The sequence below is a fragment of the Ogataea haglerorum genome (genome assembly GCF_019207285.1).
Source record: "Ogataea haglerorum isolate 81-453-3 chromosome Unknown 81-453-3_NODE_19_length_153765_cov_101.931563, whole genome shotgun sequence".
Taxonomy (NCBI): domain Eukaryota; kingdom Fungi; phylum Ascomycota; class Pichiomycetes; order Pichiales; family Pichiaceae; genus Ogataea; species Ogataea haglerorum.
Window position 1 is genome coordinate 1 of NW_025065169.1, and position 13,715 is coordinate 13,715.

Here is a 13,715-nt window from a genome sequence, read left to right on the forward strand (position 1 = left end):
CGGAGTCCTCCCAGACAAACCAGCCTGAGAGTATCGTCCGTGATGAACAGAGAGCTTCCTGAAGGGGGCACATCTGAGTACCAATAATGAGCAATCTGCTGTCCATGAAGTTATTTTTTTGGGGCTCGGCGCATTTATACAGTGTTACGTGGGCGGCTAATCCTCAGACAAACGCCCATCTAGCTGAGATTTCACCGGTGCCTGCACAGCCGTATGAAAGATTTGTCCATTATTTCCGTCGCCTATACTAAATCTATTTGCGCATGTGAATTGTGAGACATGTAATGGCATTCTAGCTCTGTCTTGATAGCGCGTTCGTAGCGCTGTTCAACCTCAATACACGACTTGGCGAAACGTAACTCGTTTTTTGCAATTAGAACACGAAGCAGAAGGTCTTTGGTCTGGAACATCTTGCGCACCTCTGGACCAAGATCAGACTCTTTTGCTTCACGGACGTACTTTTTAACAACGTGCTTGTTCACAACCGTCCATGTGCTGTTGTACTTTCGTTTGAGCTCAGGTACAGACAGTTGAAACAGCTTGAAAATCTCCATGAAGTCTTGGTATATGGCGTTGATTTGAGCGTCCAAGATCTTTCCCGGAGAATGGAACATGTCCTTGAATTTCAGACACCACTCCATTACTCTCGTGAATTCGAGGTCGTCTGTCCTGCGATAGCGCGACGAGGGAAGGATGCCGTTGATGCCGGACGTGCGCTTGTTCAGCCGCGATTCCACTTTGTAGAACAGGAACGATATACGCGGCAGCACCAGATTCTCTGCCTCGTCCAGAATCTTGGTCCAGAGTTGAGCAATAACCGCGTCAAAGCACTCGGTCTCCATATTGTCGTAAAGCTCTTGGATCATGTGCATCTGCATCTGGTCGATATATTTGTCAATTTCGGGCTCCTTTAAGGCCTTGTGGTTCAACACGAAGGCTGTGGCAGGCGTCCGCCGCAGACTATCTTCCAAATACGATCGCGTGAAAATGTCCTTTGTCTCCTCTGAGAAACGGTCCACAAACAGCTTTATCGACCGGTCTCTTCCCTTTCTTATCTCCAGTTTTGCCTGGTCAACGTAGAAAAGCGGGTCGTTCTTCTCCACAATGATCTGGATGCAGACATTCAGCCTTCCCGAATTTGGGCTCAAGCTGAACTTCTCCTCCATAGGAATGCCGTAACTGTCTTTGAAACGTAGCTTATAAGTGACCGACTTGTAGAGAATGCCGCTTTTCTCGATCAGGTCAAATCGCAAGTAGCCCGACTCCTTATTTGTGGAAACTTGAAACTTCTCGTTCCACTCTGGATTGTAGTCCTTGGGAATGCACCGCGTGCGGCCACTGATAACTCCGGAAATCAGCACGTACAAGCTCAGAGGCTCTCCGCGGTTGTCCTCCACGTTTTCAGCGCCCCTGATATCCACCGAGACGACCTTTTTTGTGCGTTTTGAAGTGGCCGCAGGCCTCTTACTGAGGATTTCCGAGTACCTTGTCAGGTCCTCGGTCTTGAACTGATCCATGTACTCAAGAATCTTGAATATATTGTTCAGACAAGTGCAAGATTCTCCTTTGAAATTGAGCAACTGGCCAGAGTTGAGGTCTTTCTCAATCCTGATGAACATGGCGTTGGAGTAATTGATCAGGGTGTCGGAAATGCTGCGGTAGAGCTCCGCAAACATCTGGGCCGACTCGTACTCGTTTTCCCACTCAAACGATTGGAGAATGCGAATATAAGCGTTGCAAATCTCCAGCACGTTCTGCACACTCGAACTGTACGAGCAGCCTTCGAGTCGCTCCATGTCGTCGCTCTCAATTGCCCTGTCTGTCTGTTCGCGGATTTCCGAGCCCCAGCTCTTCACAAGGTCCAGCACGTTGGGAAACAGGATCGACTGGAAACTCACATTCATGTTGGTCCTTTTCCGCAGTTTGGAGAGAAGCTCGAGAAGCGTCGTCAGGTTGGAGTTTGCCTGATTTGCCGGGGCGTCTTTGCTGGCTGTCTTGAGGCCCATGATAAAGGCCTTCAGGTAGTCCTCGATTGGCCTTGTGAGGTATTCAATTGCGATTTTCATAAATTCGGTTTTCTCGTCTAAATCGGCGTTGCTCAGAGCCCACTCCTCAATCTCGTCGAAGTCGCGGTTGACATAGGCTAGGAGGTTGGCAATGAACTCGATCTTGGACTTGTTCAATGAAAGTTTGAGCTCTTTGAAGTGCCTGTTCAGCCGCGTAGACAGGGCCGTGCGCAGCCCTGAGAGAACTAGCGACTCTATCTCGTCCACTAGAATATACTGCGACAGATTCAATGCCCGTGTGAAGCTTCGTTTGTCCGCAAAGAAATTGAGAAAACACTCGCTCAAGTACGACTTGTACTCGAAAAACACCTGTCTGTTCATTCGCAGCAGTTGCTCGCGCTTCCGCGAAGGCCAGTCCTCCACGTCCAATCGCACGATCATGGACAACTTTGCCAGCCCGTAGCACTTCGTCGCATATTCCAGGTCCAGCTTGTGTTCCGGGATGTCCTCCACCATGCGTATGTACATATCAAACGGGTCAACCTGCCAGACCTCGAGACAGCGCACAAACTGGTCAAAAAAAACGGGCGACGAGTGGTACACAAGGTTTCTCAGGTACATGAGCACCTGGATGAGATCGTTCGGGACGTACGAGGTGGAGGTTCGCTTCGTGTCCTGCGTTTGGAATTTTTTCGTCAATTCTTGGTTGAGATGCACAATCTTGTCGTGCCACTTACGGTACGAGCTCTGTGACTCAAAATCTTCGGCGGAGTACCGATCGACAAGCGACGCGTCGCTGTTGATGTACTGCACGACGTCCGCCTTGTTGACCGAGATCCGCAGGTCTTTGATTTTGTTTTCTAGTTGTTCGTTGGTCACCTGGAACGCTTTCATAATCGCTTCTCGGTATTTCTGGTTTCTGATATCGGGGGCCACTGTGAACGACTCCGAAAGCACTTTGCTTCTCCGCGTGAGCAGCTTCGATCGCTGTGCGTCGCTCGCTTTGCACAGAAGCAGCATATCGATCATCTGTACTCGGCTGATATAGTACACTTCCGGGTCTTTGGTCAATGTGTCTGCTATGAAGTGGTCGAAATTGTCGAGGATGAAAGTCACATCCCAGTGCTTGAGCTCCTTGGCGTACCTGTTGTAGAACCCATGCAGAAGTTTGCGCGTGTGTGGGTTCAGGGCAATATCTTTGTATCCTTGCAATGTCTTGAGTTCGTCAACAAACTGCCGATTCAGCACTTCGTCTCGGTTTCCAAAATTGAGATGGAGCTTTTTCGTGGATATCCTGGGCTGCTTGGGTATGGACTCGATTTCGGCCACTTTGCGCGTGCGGAATTCGTCGTCGTACAAAAGCTGCACCCGCACAAAGTACTCAAACACATACTTATTGAAATACGAATCCTTGGCGGAGTCCATCGTAGACACGGCTGGCTTGCTAATGTTACAATGCGGAGGGCGTGATCTATCGTCTGGCTGAGCTGGGAGATGCGCTTTGCTGCTGGAGCATATCCGTTTTCAGCCCTAGTGAACAAAGTGTTAAAAAGCAAAAAGAAAAAAAAGTCAATCTGGGGATCTCAGAAAGCTCAGAGTAGGGTAAACGTAAAAAATCTTTCTATTACATTTCCTCTTACGGCAATAGAAAAGTAGCTCTGGCACAAATAGGAAGTCGTTATTGTTAAACTGCCCTCGAGCTGTCAGAAAAAAGATCTCGCTAGAAACAGTATATGCTTCTCCTGCAGGCTATTCCGCCGTTTGCACAATGTCCTCGACATTGAATAAATGCTTGGCAAGCACCTTGTTCATCGTGAACATGTTGACCTTATCGCCGAAAACCGGCCGCAACTTGTCGTCGCACAGGATCTCCCGTCTGTCATCTGGATTTTGCAGTTCGTTCGCCTTCACATAGTCCCATATCCTCTTCACCACCTGTGTGCGGGCTATAGGTTCCGACGACCCCAGAAACGTCGCAAGAGTCTCGCTGGGCAGCACTCCTCTCGTGAACGGGTTGGAAGTGCTTGCAGACGCTTCCTGAGGAGTGCTCTTGCGCGCTTTTTTCTTCACCTTGTGGACGTCTTTCTTCTTGAGAAGCTGGTTCAGCCGCGCGGCCATCTCCCTGTTCTCCTTCTCGAGTCTTTTGATTTTGGTTTCCGTTTCCTCGCTGCCGTTCTCGCTTAGTTCCAGAAAATGCTCGTATCGGGTCCATATTAACTGGTTGATCCTCTTTTTCTGCTCAGTGAGATCAACGTCGAACAGCGCTTCCAGCGCCCGCCGTATTCTTTTCACCGACACCTGCGAAAGATCTGAAACTTTCAAAATCGCGTCTATCGTCGGCAAGTAGTCCTCATCAGAATACATCACAAATATATTATTTTTTACCTAAAAAACTATTTTTTCTCCCGATTACGCTTCATTTGCAGTTCGTTCTTCTTCACCAGCTTTTTGCGCTCCATTCTGCTCAGTGTGCGCGGATCAATGAGCTCGTTTTCAGTGCCCACGTTCTTGTCGTCAAGCTCGACCAGCCAGTCTGACTCGACCTCCTTGTTCTTTCCCTTGTAGCCCCATTTGTTGACCCATTTGCCGGTTCTCTCGTCGTACACAAGCTTTCCGTCCTTGCCCTTCTTCTTGATGCCTTTCTTTGCGGCAAAGAGCTCCCATTTGGTTGGCTCTTTGGCCTTGGGTATGCTCTTCTCGCGGGGAAGCTGTGTAGTTGGATCAGGCAGCTGGATCAGCGTCATTGTCGAGTTCTGTCCATTGGAGTTGTCGCTCGTCTTCTTCAATGGAAGGGAAAGCACCTGGTTGATTAGCAGCTGCACGTTGTCTCTCGTCACGTCTCTCAGATAGTCGTTTTTGGTTTTGTCGTTGGTGATCTTCGAGGCGTCCAAAGGATTAGGGTCGAACACGGCAAGATTGCCCAAATCGTAATTCACTGGGATGGGTTTCTCGACAGTCACCGGTTTGCTGGACGTTAGTGAGGAACGGCGGCAGTACTTACACTTGGTGTTCGCTAGTCATATTTAAATTAAATTTTTCTTTTTAGATAAATATTTTTCATTAATTTTTCAGTTTTTATGTAAGCGATCTAACACAGCTGTTCCGCCGCAACGTTTCTTCCTTGACCTTGACTCCCAAAGCGTCGTTAGAGTGATACTCAAGATATACTAATGAATGGTCTACTGCTCGGCAAAGGGAAGCGATTTTGCCAGGCACTTCGAGCAGAGGCGCGGCTTGACTCGTAGTTGGGGTCAATTACGAGCCTGGCTAGACGTATCTTGGTCACGACCGGCCGGCAATCACCCATATATTGAGTACTGCGCCCTTGCGGAGACAGGAAAGCGAGTTTGTAAGAGTCAGGTCGCCAAAAGAAAGTTCCAAATAGCGAGGGAGCCTGTTAAATGAGTCTCGTCTCTGCCATAGCATTTCATGGCGACGAAGTAGCCGCAGAAGCTCAGAATCGGGACCCATGTCTTGCTGCGACAAAACTGCTGATCAGTTTGAGCGTGGAGAATGTTAAAAAGGTTTAAAAGAAGCTTGTGGCCAGACAAATACGCGGTCATCAAGCATGGTTCCTGAGGAATATTTGCATTTTTCCATTGGAAGAGAAAGCGCACCAGAGGGTCAGACAGAGAGAAGTTTGCAGGCGTGTGTTTTCTCAGCCTTTGAAGCGTCAAAACTTAGTGGTGAGTGAACAACCGGCTTCCAGTGCCAGACTGGAGCGTAGAAGCGATACCGCACACTCTTGAAAACTCATTGTCATCTGTATGATCACCATGCTGTTCTGATTTACCAGTCGAGGCTGCTGGGATTATTCTGAGAAAGCATGGCCGCAAACAGTCATGGTTGCAACTCCTTGCCACCATTTTTTTAAGGTAGCAGAACAAGGACGTAGCTTCGGCACTGTTTTTTTCTGTGTCTCTGAGCGGACCCAGCAGCTTGGAAGTCGCAAACAAGAGATGAGTGCTTAGTTGTGCAAATGAGTGCTGGGTCCCGAGCAGTACACAAGGGAGCCGTAAATGGACAACGACGAGCATGTTCGCCTTCTGTAGCTGCTGAGGAGCAATTACGCTGGTCGGCGATCGTGTTTGCCAGCAGAATACAGTCGCAGTCCATCTGTCCACAATCAATCAGCGATACTGAATGCTGAGAGAGACGAGAAGTTACTTTTCAGCAGGTCTGCGGCGAGCGACAGATTTCGGCTGCGGTGACGCAAAATCGCTATACTCAGGACTGCGCGCCCACCAGATCTTCGAAGATCACGACGCGAGGCGTGTCGCGGCATGTAAGATGGCTGTTGCACCATACAGGCCGAATGTCAAATTCTCAAAAACGCTCATTACATCTCCGTTGGCGGTGATTGGCGTAGGAAAATAAAATAATTTTTTCAGATTTTTTCAATATTTAGTCATCCAGCATGTCGAGACACTTTTCCACGAGTCTGGCACGGTGCCGCGGCCAGAACCTGACCGAGAAGATCGTCCAGAAGTACGCCGTCGGCCTGGCCCCAGACAAGCTTGTCTACTCGGGTGACTACGTGAGCATCCGGCCTGCGCACGTGATGTCCCACGACAACTCGTGGCCCGTGGCGCTCAAGTTCAAAGGACTGGGCGCCAAGAAGGTCAAGGACAACCGCCAGATTGTCAACACGCTGGACCACGACGTGCAGAACAAGACAGAGAAAAATCTGGCCAAGTATCACAACATCGAGCAGTTCGCCAAGGAACAGGGCATCGACTTTTATCCTGCCGGACGAGGTATTGGCCATCAGATCATGATCGAGGAGGGCTACGCGTTCCCGTCAAACCTCACTGTGGCGTCCGATTCTCACTCAAACACCTACGGAGGCATAGGATCGCTCGGAACTCCAATCGTCCGAACCGACGCTGCGTCCATCTGGGCCACCGGCCAGACCTGGTGGCAGATTCCTCCCGTGGCCAAGGTCGAGCTCAAGGGCTCTCTTCCGAAGGGAGTCACCGGAAAAGATGTCATTGTGTCGCTGTGCGGGCTTTTCAACAACGACGAGGTGCTCAACCACGCGATCGAGTTTGTTGGAGACGAGATCCACAAACTGCCGATCGACTACCGTCTGACGATCGCCAACATGACCACCGAATGGGGGGCGCTGTCGGGGCTGTTCCCGATCGACGAGACGCTTATCAACTTCTACACCAATAGACTGCTGAGACTCGGCCCTAACCACCCGAGAATCAACCACGAGACCGTCGAGCAGCTGCGCCAGAACAAGCTGGCCGCGGACGCGGACGCGTACTATGCCAAGACGCTCACCATCGACCTCTCCACGCTGTCGCCGTACATTTCCGGGCCAAACTCCGTCAAGGTGTCCAACTCGCTCAGCGACCTTTCTGCCAAGAACATGAAGGTCGACAAGGCGTACCTGGTGTCGTGCACCAACTCCAGACTCAGCGACATCAAGGCTGCGGCCGATATCGTCCGCGGCCACAAAATCGCCCCGGGAGTGAAGTTCTACATTGCTGCTGCTTCATCCGAGGTCCAGGCCGACGCCGAGGCCGCTGGCGCGTGGCAAACGCTTCTGGACGCCGGCTGCATTCCGCTGCCAGCCGGCTGTGGCCCGTGTATCGGTCTGGGAACCGGCTTGCTGGAGGAGGGTGAAGTCGGTATCTCTGCTACCAACAGAAACTTCAAGGGAAGAATGGGGTCCAAGGACGCTTTGGCGTTCCTGGCGTCTCCCGAAGTTGTCGCTGCTTCTGCTGTTGTCGGCAAAATCGCGGCTCCCGAAGAGGTCGAGGGAAAGCCGTGTCCGCCAACCAGAGAGGTGAAAAAAACCATTGTGGTCAACGAAAAGCCTCCGTCCTCGGACGACACCGCCAAATCCGCCGGGTCCGTCCTCCCGGGCTTCCCTGAAGAGATCACCGGCGAGCTGGTGCTCTGTGACGCAGACAATATCAACACGGACGGCATATACCCCGGCAAGTACACCTACCAGGACGACGTTCCAAGAGAGAAAATGGCCGAGGTGTGTATGGAGAACTACGACTCTGAGTTTGGGCAAAAGACCAAGGCCGGCGACATCATTGTTTCCGGGTTCAATTTCGGTACCGGCTCGTCCAGAGAACAGGCTGCTACGTGCATTTTGGCGAGAGATATTAAGTTGGTGGTTGCAGGATCGTTTGGCAACATTTTCTCGCGAAACAGCATCAACAACGCGCTTCTGACGCTCGAAATCCCAGACCTGATCAACATGCTTCGCGACAGATATAGAGACAGCGAGCCTGAGCTGACGAGACGCACCGGCTGGTTCCTCAAATGGAACGTTCCCAAATCACTGGTCACGGTGACCGACTCTTCGGGCGCCGTGGTGCTCGAGCAGAAGGTGGGCGAACTGGGAACCAACCTCCAGGAGATCATCATCCAAGGCGGTCTGGAGGGCTGGGTGCGGTCTGAGCTGCAAAAAGAGGCCCAGCAGCAACAATAAATAGACTAAGCTTAATTTATTGGCTATATTCGATAACTTGCCTACAACTTCTGCGCTTCCTTCACGATCTCGTCAAAACTGTCCTTGTACTCCTCGCTCTTTGCGTCTTTCTTCCCGCCTCCTGGAACGATCATCACACAGGAGGTCGGTCTTTTGGTAGCTCCGGCAGACCCAAGGTCCTCCTTCGACGGCACAAAAAGGTACGGAACAGAGTTGTCCTCGCACAGACAAGGAATGTGGGAAATGACATCAGCAGGGGAGATGTCGCCGGCGATGATGACGAGCCCCTTCTCGCCCTTTCTCAGCGCCTTGACCACCTCTTTCACGCCTCTCTTGACATGCTTGGATTTGGACGCTTTTTTCACGGTCTTGAGCACTTTTTTGTTCAGTTTCTTGGAGGCAAGCGGTTTTGCAAATGGCAGCAGCGCAGGCAGCCGCTTTTCGTAGTTGTCGACCTCGTCGACCTCGTCTGTCTTCTTGGCCATTCTGATTAAAAAAAATTCAAATAAATTTTTCAGTTTTCCACACCTCGAAATCTCTGCACCTCCTATTTTGCTCTGCTTATTTACTGTACCTTGTTCTTCTTATGTCCACCAAAAGACACTCCAAGTTGGAAACCGTGCTCTCGTCGGCAAACCGCCGAATCACCGTCCAGATCCCAGACGATAGACCGCCTCCGGACTTGTCCAGGGCCGACACCCTCGTCAGCACGTCGTCCTCTTACTACCCTCCCCAGTCTGCAATCGACAAGAGCCCGGAGTCCCTGCTGGGTTTTCAGCCCCAGCCACAGCAAAAACCGCTGCAACGGCCTCCAATCAACCTTTCCCTGCGCCGACGCCCGCCTCCACAGCCCACGGAGAACAACAAGCTCGAGCCTCTGGCCCAGGAAGCTCGTTCTTTAGACCCTTTCAAGGAACAGGAAAAGACACGCCCAGAGTCCGAAGCGGACGATCAGAAATCGACGCCTGGAGGACTCCAAACCAACGCCCAGCTCGAAAAGCCATACATCGACCTTCTCAGCTCGGCCTCGTCGTCGCCAAAACCGTCGCCGTCTCGCGAGGACGAAGCGCAAACCCCCACGCAAGAGCTATTTTCAGGCAAGCTGGCTGCCGAGCAGCTTTTTAATTACGAGACTGCAGACACAAATGCACCGCCACAGCAACAGCCAGAGCTGGACAACGAGCTGTATTTCTCGGCCCCGTCCTACAACTTCCAGAACCAGTCGTCCGAGTCCGACCAGTACTTCGACGTGCGCGAGACGCGCTCGGATATCAGCACAGACGACTCCGTCAACGACGAGCTGTATCCTACAGAAGCACGCAGTACAACGTTGCGTGTGCAGAATGCCGACTCAGAGAGCACGGAATATTATCCCAGCGAGAGCTCTGGCCCGCTCTACCGCCAGCAGTCGATTGACTCCAAGCCCAGAGCTACACAGATCGCAGAAGACGACGAGGATGACGACGACTCCGGAGTCAGCTTCATAGCCAAGCCGCTGAATTACACGCACTTCGATGTGGACGAAATACAGCCGCAGCACAAGATGGTGGTGACCAACCCGTCGCTCGAGGAGTCGCCGCCGCTCCCGACCTACGACCGGCGCGAGGCCCCGACCGTGGTACCTCTTTCGCACTCCAACGTGGTGCAGCCTGCGCAGGCGGTTTCTGGAGCGGCGCAGGCGAAGAAAAGACCGCCTCCCGACAACCCGTCGACCGGCCGCGGCGCGAGGGCGGTGTCAATGTCGACTGCGCAGCCCGAGCTGTTTGAGACGATAAAGCAGCCTAACGCGCTGCCAAAAAACGGCAGGCCCGACGCTGAAAAAGAACAAGACGACAGCGAGCTGCACAAGCCGTCGCTGTACATCTACCGGCTGCGCACGGCCGCAGCAACAACGTACGTGGACAAAAATCCCAGCACCAACATCCTGCCCATAGCGATACGGAAAAACAAGGGCAAGCACTCGCGCACGGCTTCGCGGCAATCGTCGCTATTTTCGTACCAGGCGGCCATCAAGCACGGCGCGCAGCATCCTGGGCTGCTTGCGTCGGAGATCGACGACGACGAGCTGCCGGATTCGAAGCTCAGCCATTCAACCGGGAAAACCAAGATTCCGCAGGACCCGGACGCAGAGGTGCTCGAGGTGGCAGATCAGCTGAAACGGCTCACGGCCTCTGACGAGGGTCTGAGGCGGATGACCAGCGTCCGCAGCGTCCAGCCTCCACAACCGCGGCTCAATCTGTTTGTTGCCAACCCTGACGAGTAGCACTGTATAATGAGATATCGACGCGCCGACGCGACGATCTGTATTTTTCGAATTTCGCTTGGAAAAAAATACGTGTCGAACAAAACAACCCTCCTATGTCTGCAGACGTTGCGTATACGTTGGTCTACGAAGTAAGTACGAGGTCTGCCGAAAACTAACCGCCAGCCCAACACCGCGAGTAAAACCTCGGTTAATGAGTTCAAGAACCAGCTTGAGAAGGGCGACGACGAGCGCAAGATAGAGGTGATGAAGCAGATCCTCATCACAATGCTCAACTCGGACCCAATGCCTGGGCTGCTGATGCACATCATCCGGTACGTGATGCCGTCGAGAAACAAGGACCTGAAGAAACTGCTCTACTTCTACTGGGAGATCTGTCCGAAATACGAACAGGACGGCAAGCTCAAGCACGAGATGATCCTTGTGTGCAATGCCATCCAGCACGACCTGCAACACGCTAACGAGTACATCCGCGGCAGCACGCTGAGGTTTCTGTCGAAGCTGAAGGAGCCGGAGTTACTGGAACCTCTGGTGCCTTCTGCCAGACAATGTTTGGAACACCGTCATGCGTACGTCCGCAAAAACGCCGTCTTTGCCATCTATTCCGTCCACCTGGTGTCCGACCATCTGATCCCAGACGCGGCGGAGCTGTTGGCAGACTTTTTGGCCGTCGAGAACGACCCTACATGCAAACGCAATGCCTTTGTTTGTCTCGGGCACCTGGACAGAGAGGCTGCTCTGCGGTTCATCCAGTCGCAGGCGGTGACGTCCATCGACCCGATCATCCAGCTGGCCATAATCGAGTTTATCAGAAAGGACGCCGTGTCCAATCCCGAGCTCAAACCACAGTACTTGCACATCATCTCGGATCTGCTTGAATCCTCCAACAACGCGGTGATCTATGAGGCTGCCTCTACCTTGAGCGTGCTGTCCCACTCACAAGCAGCGATCACCGGTGCTGCGTCGAAGTTCATCGAGCTGGCCGTCAAGGAGCCCGACAACAACGTCAAACTCATTGCTCTGGAGATCGTCAACGAGCTGCACCTCAAGCACGAGGACATGCTGGACGACATGTGTCTCGACATCCTCCGGGTTCTGAGCGCCCCATCGCTCGATGTGAGACAAAAAGCCATCGAAATCACCCTGTCGCTGGTCACCAGTAAGAACGTCGACGATGTGGTTAAACTGCTGAAAAAAGAGCTCCAGAAAACCTCCACGTCCAACGAAGAAAAATCTGCCGAATACAGACAGCTGCTGATTTCTGCCATCCACTCCTGTGCAATCAGATTCCACGAGGTGGCAGCCAGCGTGGTCGACCTGCTGCTGGACTTCATAAGCGAGCTGAACACGACCGCAGCTGCCGAGGTTATCACTTTTGTCAAAGAGGTGGTGGAGAAATTCCCAGACCTCAGGAGCCACATTATCCAGAGGCTGATTGTGTCGCTCAAGACGATCAAGAGTGGCAAGATCTTCAGAGGCAGTCTGTGGATCATCGGAGAATACTCGCTGGACGAAAAGGACATCCAGACCGCCTGGAAGGCCATCCGGGCCAGCATCGGCGAGATACCTATTGTGGCTGCCGAGAACAAGGGCCACGACGACGAGCAGGAAGAGGAGGTGAAGGCCAACGGCCACACCGGTCCAAAGATTCTTGCAGACGGAACCTATGCTACCGAGGTCGCTCTAGGCGACTCCAAAACCGCTGCCGTGTCTACGGCTACCAAGCACCCTCTCAGGGCTCTGCTGTTGGAAGGTGATTTCTACCTAGGCTCTGTTCTGGCCTCCACCCTGGTCAAGATGGTGTTGAGGCTGAGCAAGATCACTAGCAAGACCGACCTGCTGAATGCTCTGAAGGCCGAGGCCATGCTAATAATGGTGTCCATCTTGAGAGCTGGCGAGTCGCCGTTGGTGAAGAAGCGCATCGACGAGGACTCTGCAGAGAGAATATTATCGTGCGTCAGGTTTTTGAGCGAGGAAGGAAAAGACGAGTCGCTGATCGACGAGGCGTTCCTCGTCGACACCAAAAAGGCATACAAGCAACAATTGGCCGCCGAGGCGCAACAGCTCAAGGACAAGGAGCAGGCCAGCGTCCAGGACAACGCAGAGCAGGTCGACGATGCCATTGTCTTCCGACAGCTGAGCACCAAGGACAAGGTGGAAGATCTGGACGAGGAGGACCTGACGCTTGCCGCGGGGGCCACCGTTGTGAAGGAGGACCTGTCGTCGAGGCTGAAGAAGATCAAGCAGCTGACCGGTTTCTCGGACCCCGTCTATGCCGAGGCCTACGTCAAGGTGCACCAGTTCGACGTGACGTTGGACGTTCTGTTGGTGAACCAAACTACAGAGACCCTGAGAAACCTAAGCGTCGAGTTTGCCACGCTGGGAGACCTCAAGGTGGTGGACAAGCCGACGACCCAGAACATCGGGCCGCACGCGTTCCACCGTGTCCAGACCACGATCAAGGTGACCTCTGCCGACACGGGCGTCATTTTCGGAAACATCGTCTACGACGGCCAGCACGCCGACGAGAACACCATTGTGATCCTGTCGGATTTGCACGTGGACATCATGGACTACATCAAGCCTGCTACGTGTACAGAGGCGCAATTCAGAAAGATGTGGAACGAGTTCGAATGGGAGAACAAGATCAGCGTGAAGTCCAACCTTCCAACGCTGAAGGAGTACCTGGACGAGCTCCTGGAGGGCACCAACATGAACAACCTGACTCCGGGCGCGGTGATCGGCGAGGAGTGCCAGTTTTTGTCTGCCAACCTGTACTCGAGGTCGTCCTTCGGCGAGGACGCTCTGGCCAACCTGTGCATCGAAAAGACCGCAGAGGGCCCGATCGTGGGCCATGTGCGGATCCGGTCAAAGGGCCAGGGCCTGGCCCTGTCCCTGGGAGACAAGGTTGCCGCGATTGCGCGCAAGACCAGCCAGGCCGTGGTGTCGCAGGTGTAAGAATAAAGTAAATCAAATAAATAAAATGCCA

General features: G+C 52.8%; 8 protein-coding genes across 8 annotated transcripts; 4 read left to right on the forward strand and 4 right to left on the reverse strand.

Annotated features, from left to right (window-relative positions):
• Positions 1 to 242: 242 nt before the first annotated feature.
• KL911_005098 (uncharacterized protein) lies at positions 243 to 3,431 on the reverse strand (the record flags this gene model as incomplete). The annotated part of the gene is made up of 1 exon (XM_043200462.1): positions 243 to 3,431. The coding sequence occupies one exon, from the start codon at positions 3,429 to 3,431 to the stop codon at positions 243 to 245; it is 3,189 nt and encodes a 1,062-aa protein (XP_043052063.1).
• A 324-nt stretch (positions 3,432 to 3,755) lies between these two features.
• KL911_005099 (uncharacterized protein) lies at positions 3,756 to 4,370 on the reverse strand (the record flags this gene model as incomplete). Its single annotated transcript, XM_043200463.1, has 1 exon — positions 3,756 to 4,370. The coding sequence occupies one exon, from the start codon at positions 4,368 to 4,370 to the stop codon at positions 3,756 to 3,758; it is 615 nt and encodes a 204-aa protein (XP_043052064.1).
• A 29-nt stretch (positions 4,371 to 4,399) lies between these two features.
• KL911_005100 (uncharacterized protein) lies at positions 4,400 to 5,313 on the reverse strand (the record flags this gene model as incomplete). The annotated part of the gene is made up of 2 exons (XM_043200466.1): positions 4,400 to 4,941; positions 5,223 to 5,313. 2 exons carry the CDS (start codon positions 5,311 to 5,313, stop codon positions 4,400 to 4,402), a joined length of 633 nt encoding a protein of 210 aa, XP_043052065.1.
• A 94-nt stretch (positions 5,314 to 5,407) lies between these two features.
• Positions 5,408 to 6,156, forward strand: KL911_005101 (uncharacterized protein; the record flags this gene model as incomplete). Its single annotated transcript, XM_043200467.1, has 2 exons — positions 5,408 to 5,504; positions 5,933 to 6,156. 2 exons carry the CDS (start codon positions 5,408 to 5,410, stop codon positions 6,154 to 6,156), a joined length of 321 nt encoding a protein of 106 aa, XP_043052066.1.
• A 267-nt stretch (positions 6,157 to 6,423) lies between these two features.
• KL911_005102 (uncharacterized protein) lies at positions 6,424 to 8,463 on the forward strand (the record flags this gene model as incomplete). Its single annotated transcript, XM_043200468.1, has 1 exon — positions 6,424 to 8,463. One exon carries the CDS (start codon positions 6,424 to 6,426, stop codon positions 8,461 to 8,463), a length of 2,040 nt encoding a protein of 679 aa, XP_043052067.1.
• Positions 8,464 to 8,504: 41 nt separating this feature from the next.
• On the reverse strand, positions 8,505 to 8,948 carry KL911_005103 (uncharacterized protein; the record flags this gene model as incomplete). The annotated part of the gene is made up of 1 exon (XM_043200469.1): positions 8,505 to 8,948. One exon carries the CDS (start codon positions 8,946 to 8,948, stop codon positions 8,505 to 8,507), a length of 444 nt encoding a protein of 147 aa, XP_043052068.1.
• Positions 8,949 to 9,049: 101 nt separating this feature from the next.
• On the forward strand, positions 9,050 to 10,726 carry KL911_005104 (uncharacterized protein; the record flags this gene model as incomplete). The annotated part of the gene is made up of 1 exon (XM_043200470.1): positions 9,050 to 10,726. The coding sequence occupies one exon, from the start codon at positions 9,050 to 9,052 to the stop codon at positions 10,724 to 10,726; it is 1,677 nt and encodes a 558-aa protein (XP_043052069.1).
• A 267-nt stretch (positions 10,727 to 10,993) lies between these two features.
• KL911_005105 (uncharacterized protein) lies at positions 10,994 to 13,684 on the forward strand (the record flags this gene model as incomplete). Its single annotated transcript, XM_043200471.1, has 1 exon — positions 10,994 to 13,684. The coding sequence occupies one exon, from the start codon at positions 10,994 to 10,996 to the stop codon at positions 13,682 to 13,684; it is 2,691 nt and encodes an 896-aa protein (XP_043052070.1).
• Positions 13,685 to 13,715: the final 31 nt, after the last annotated feature.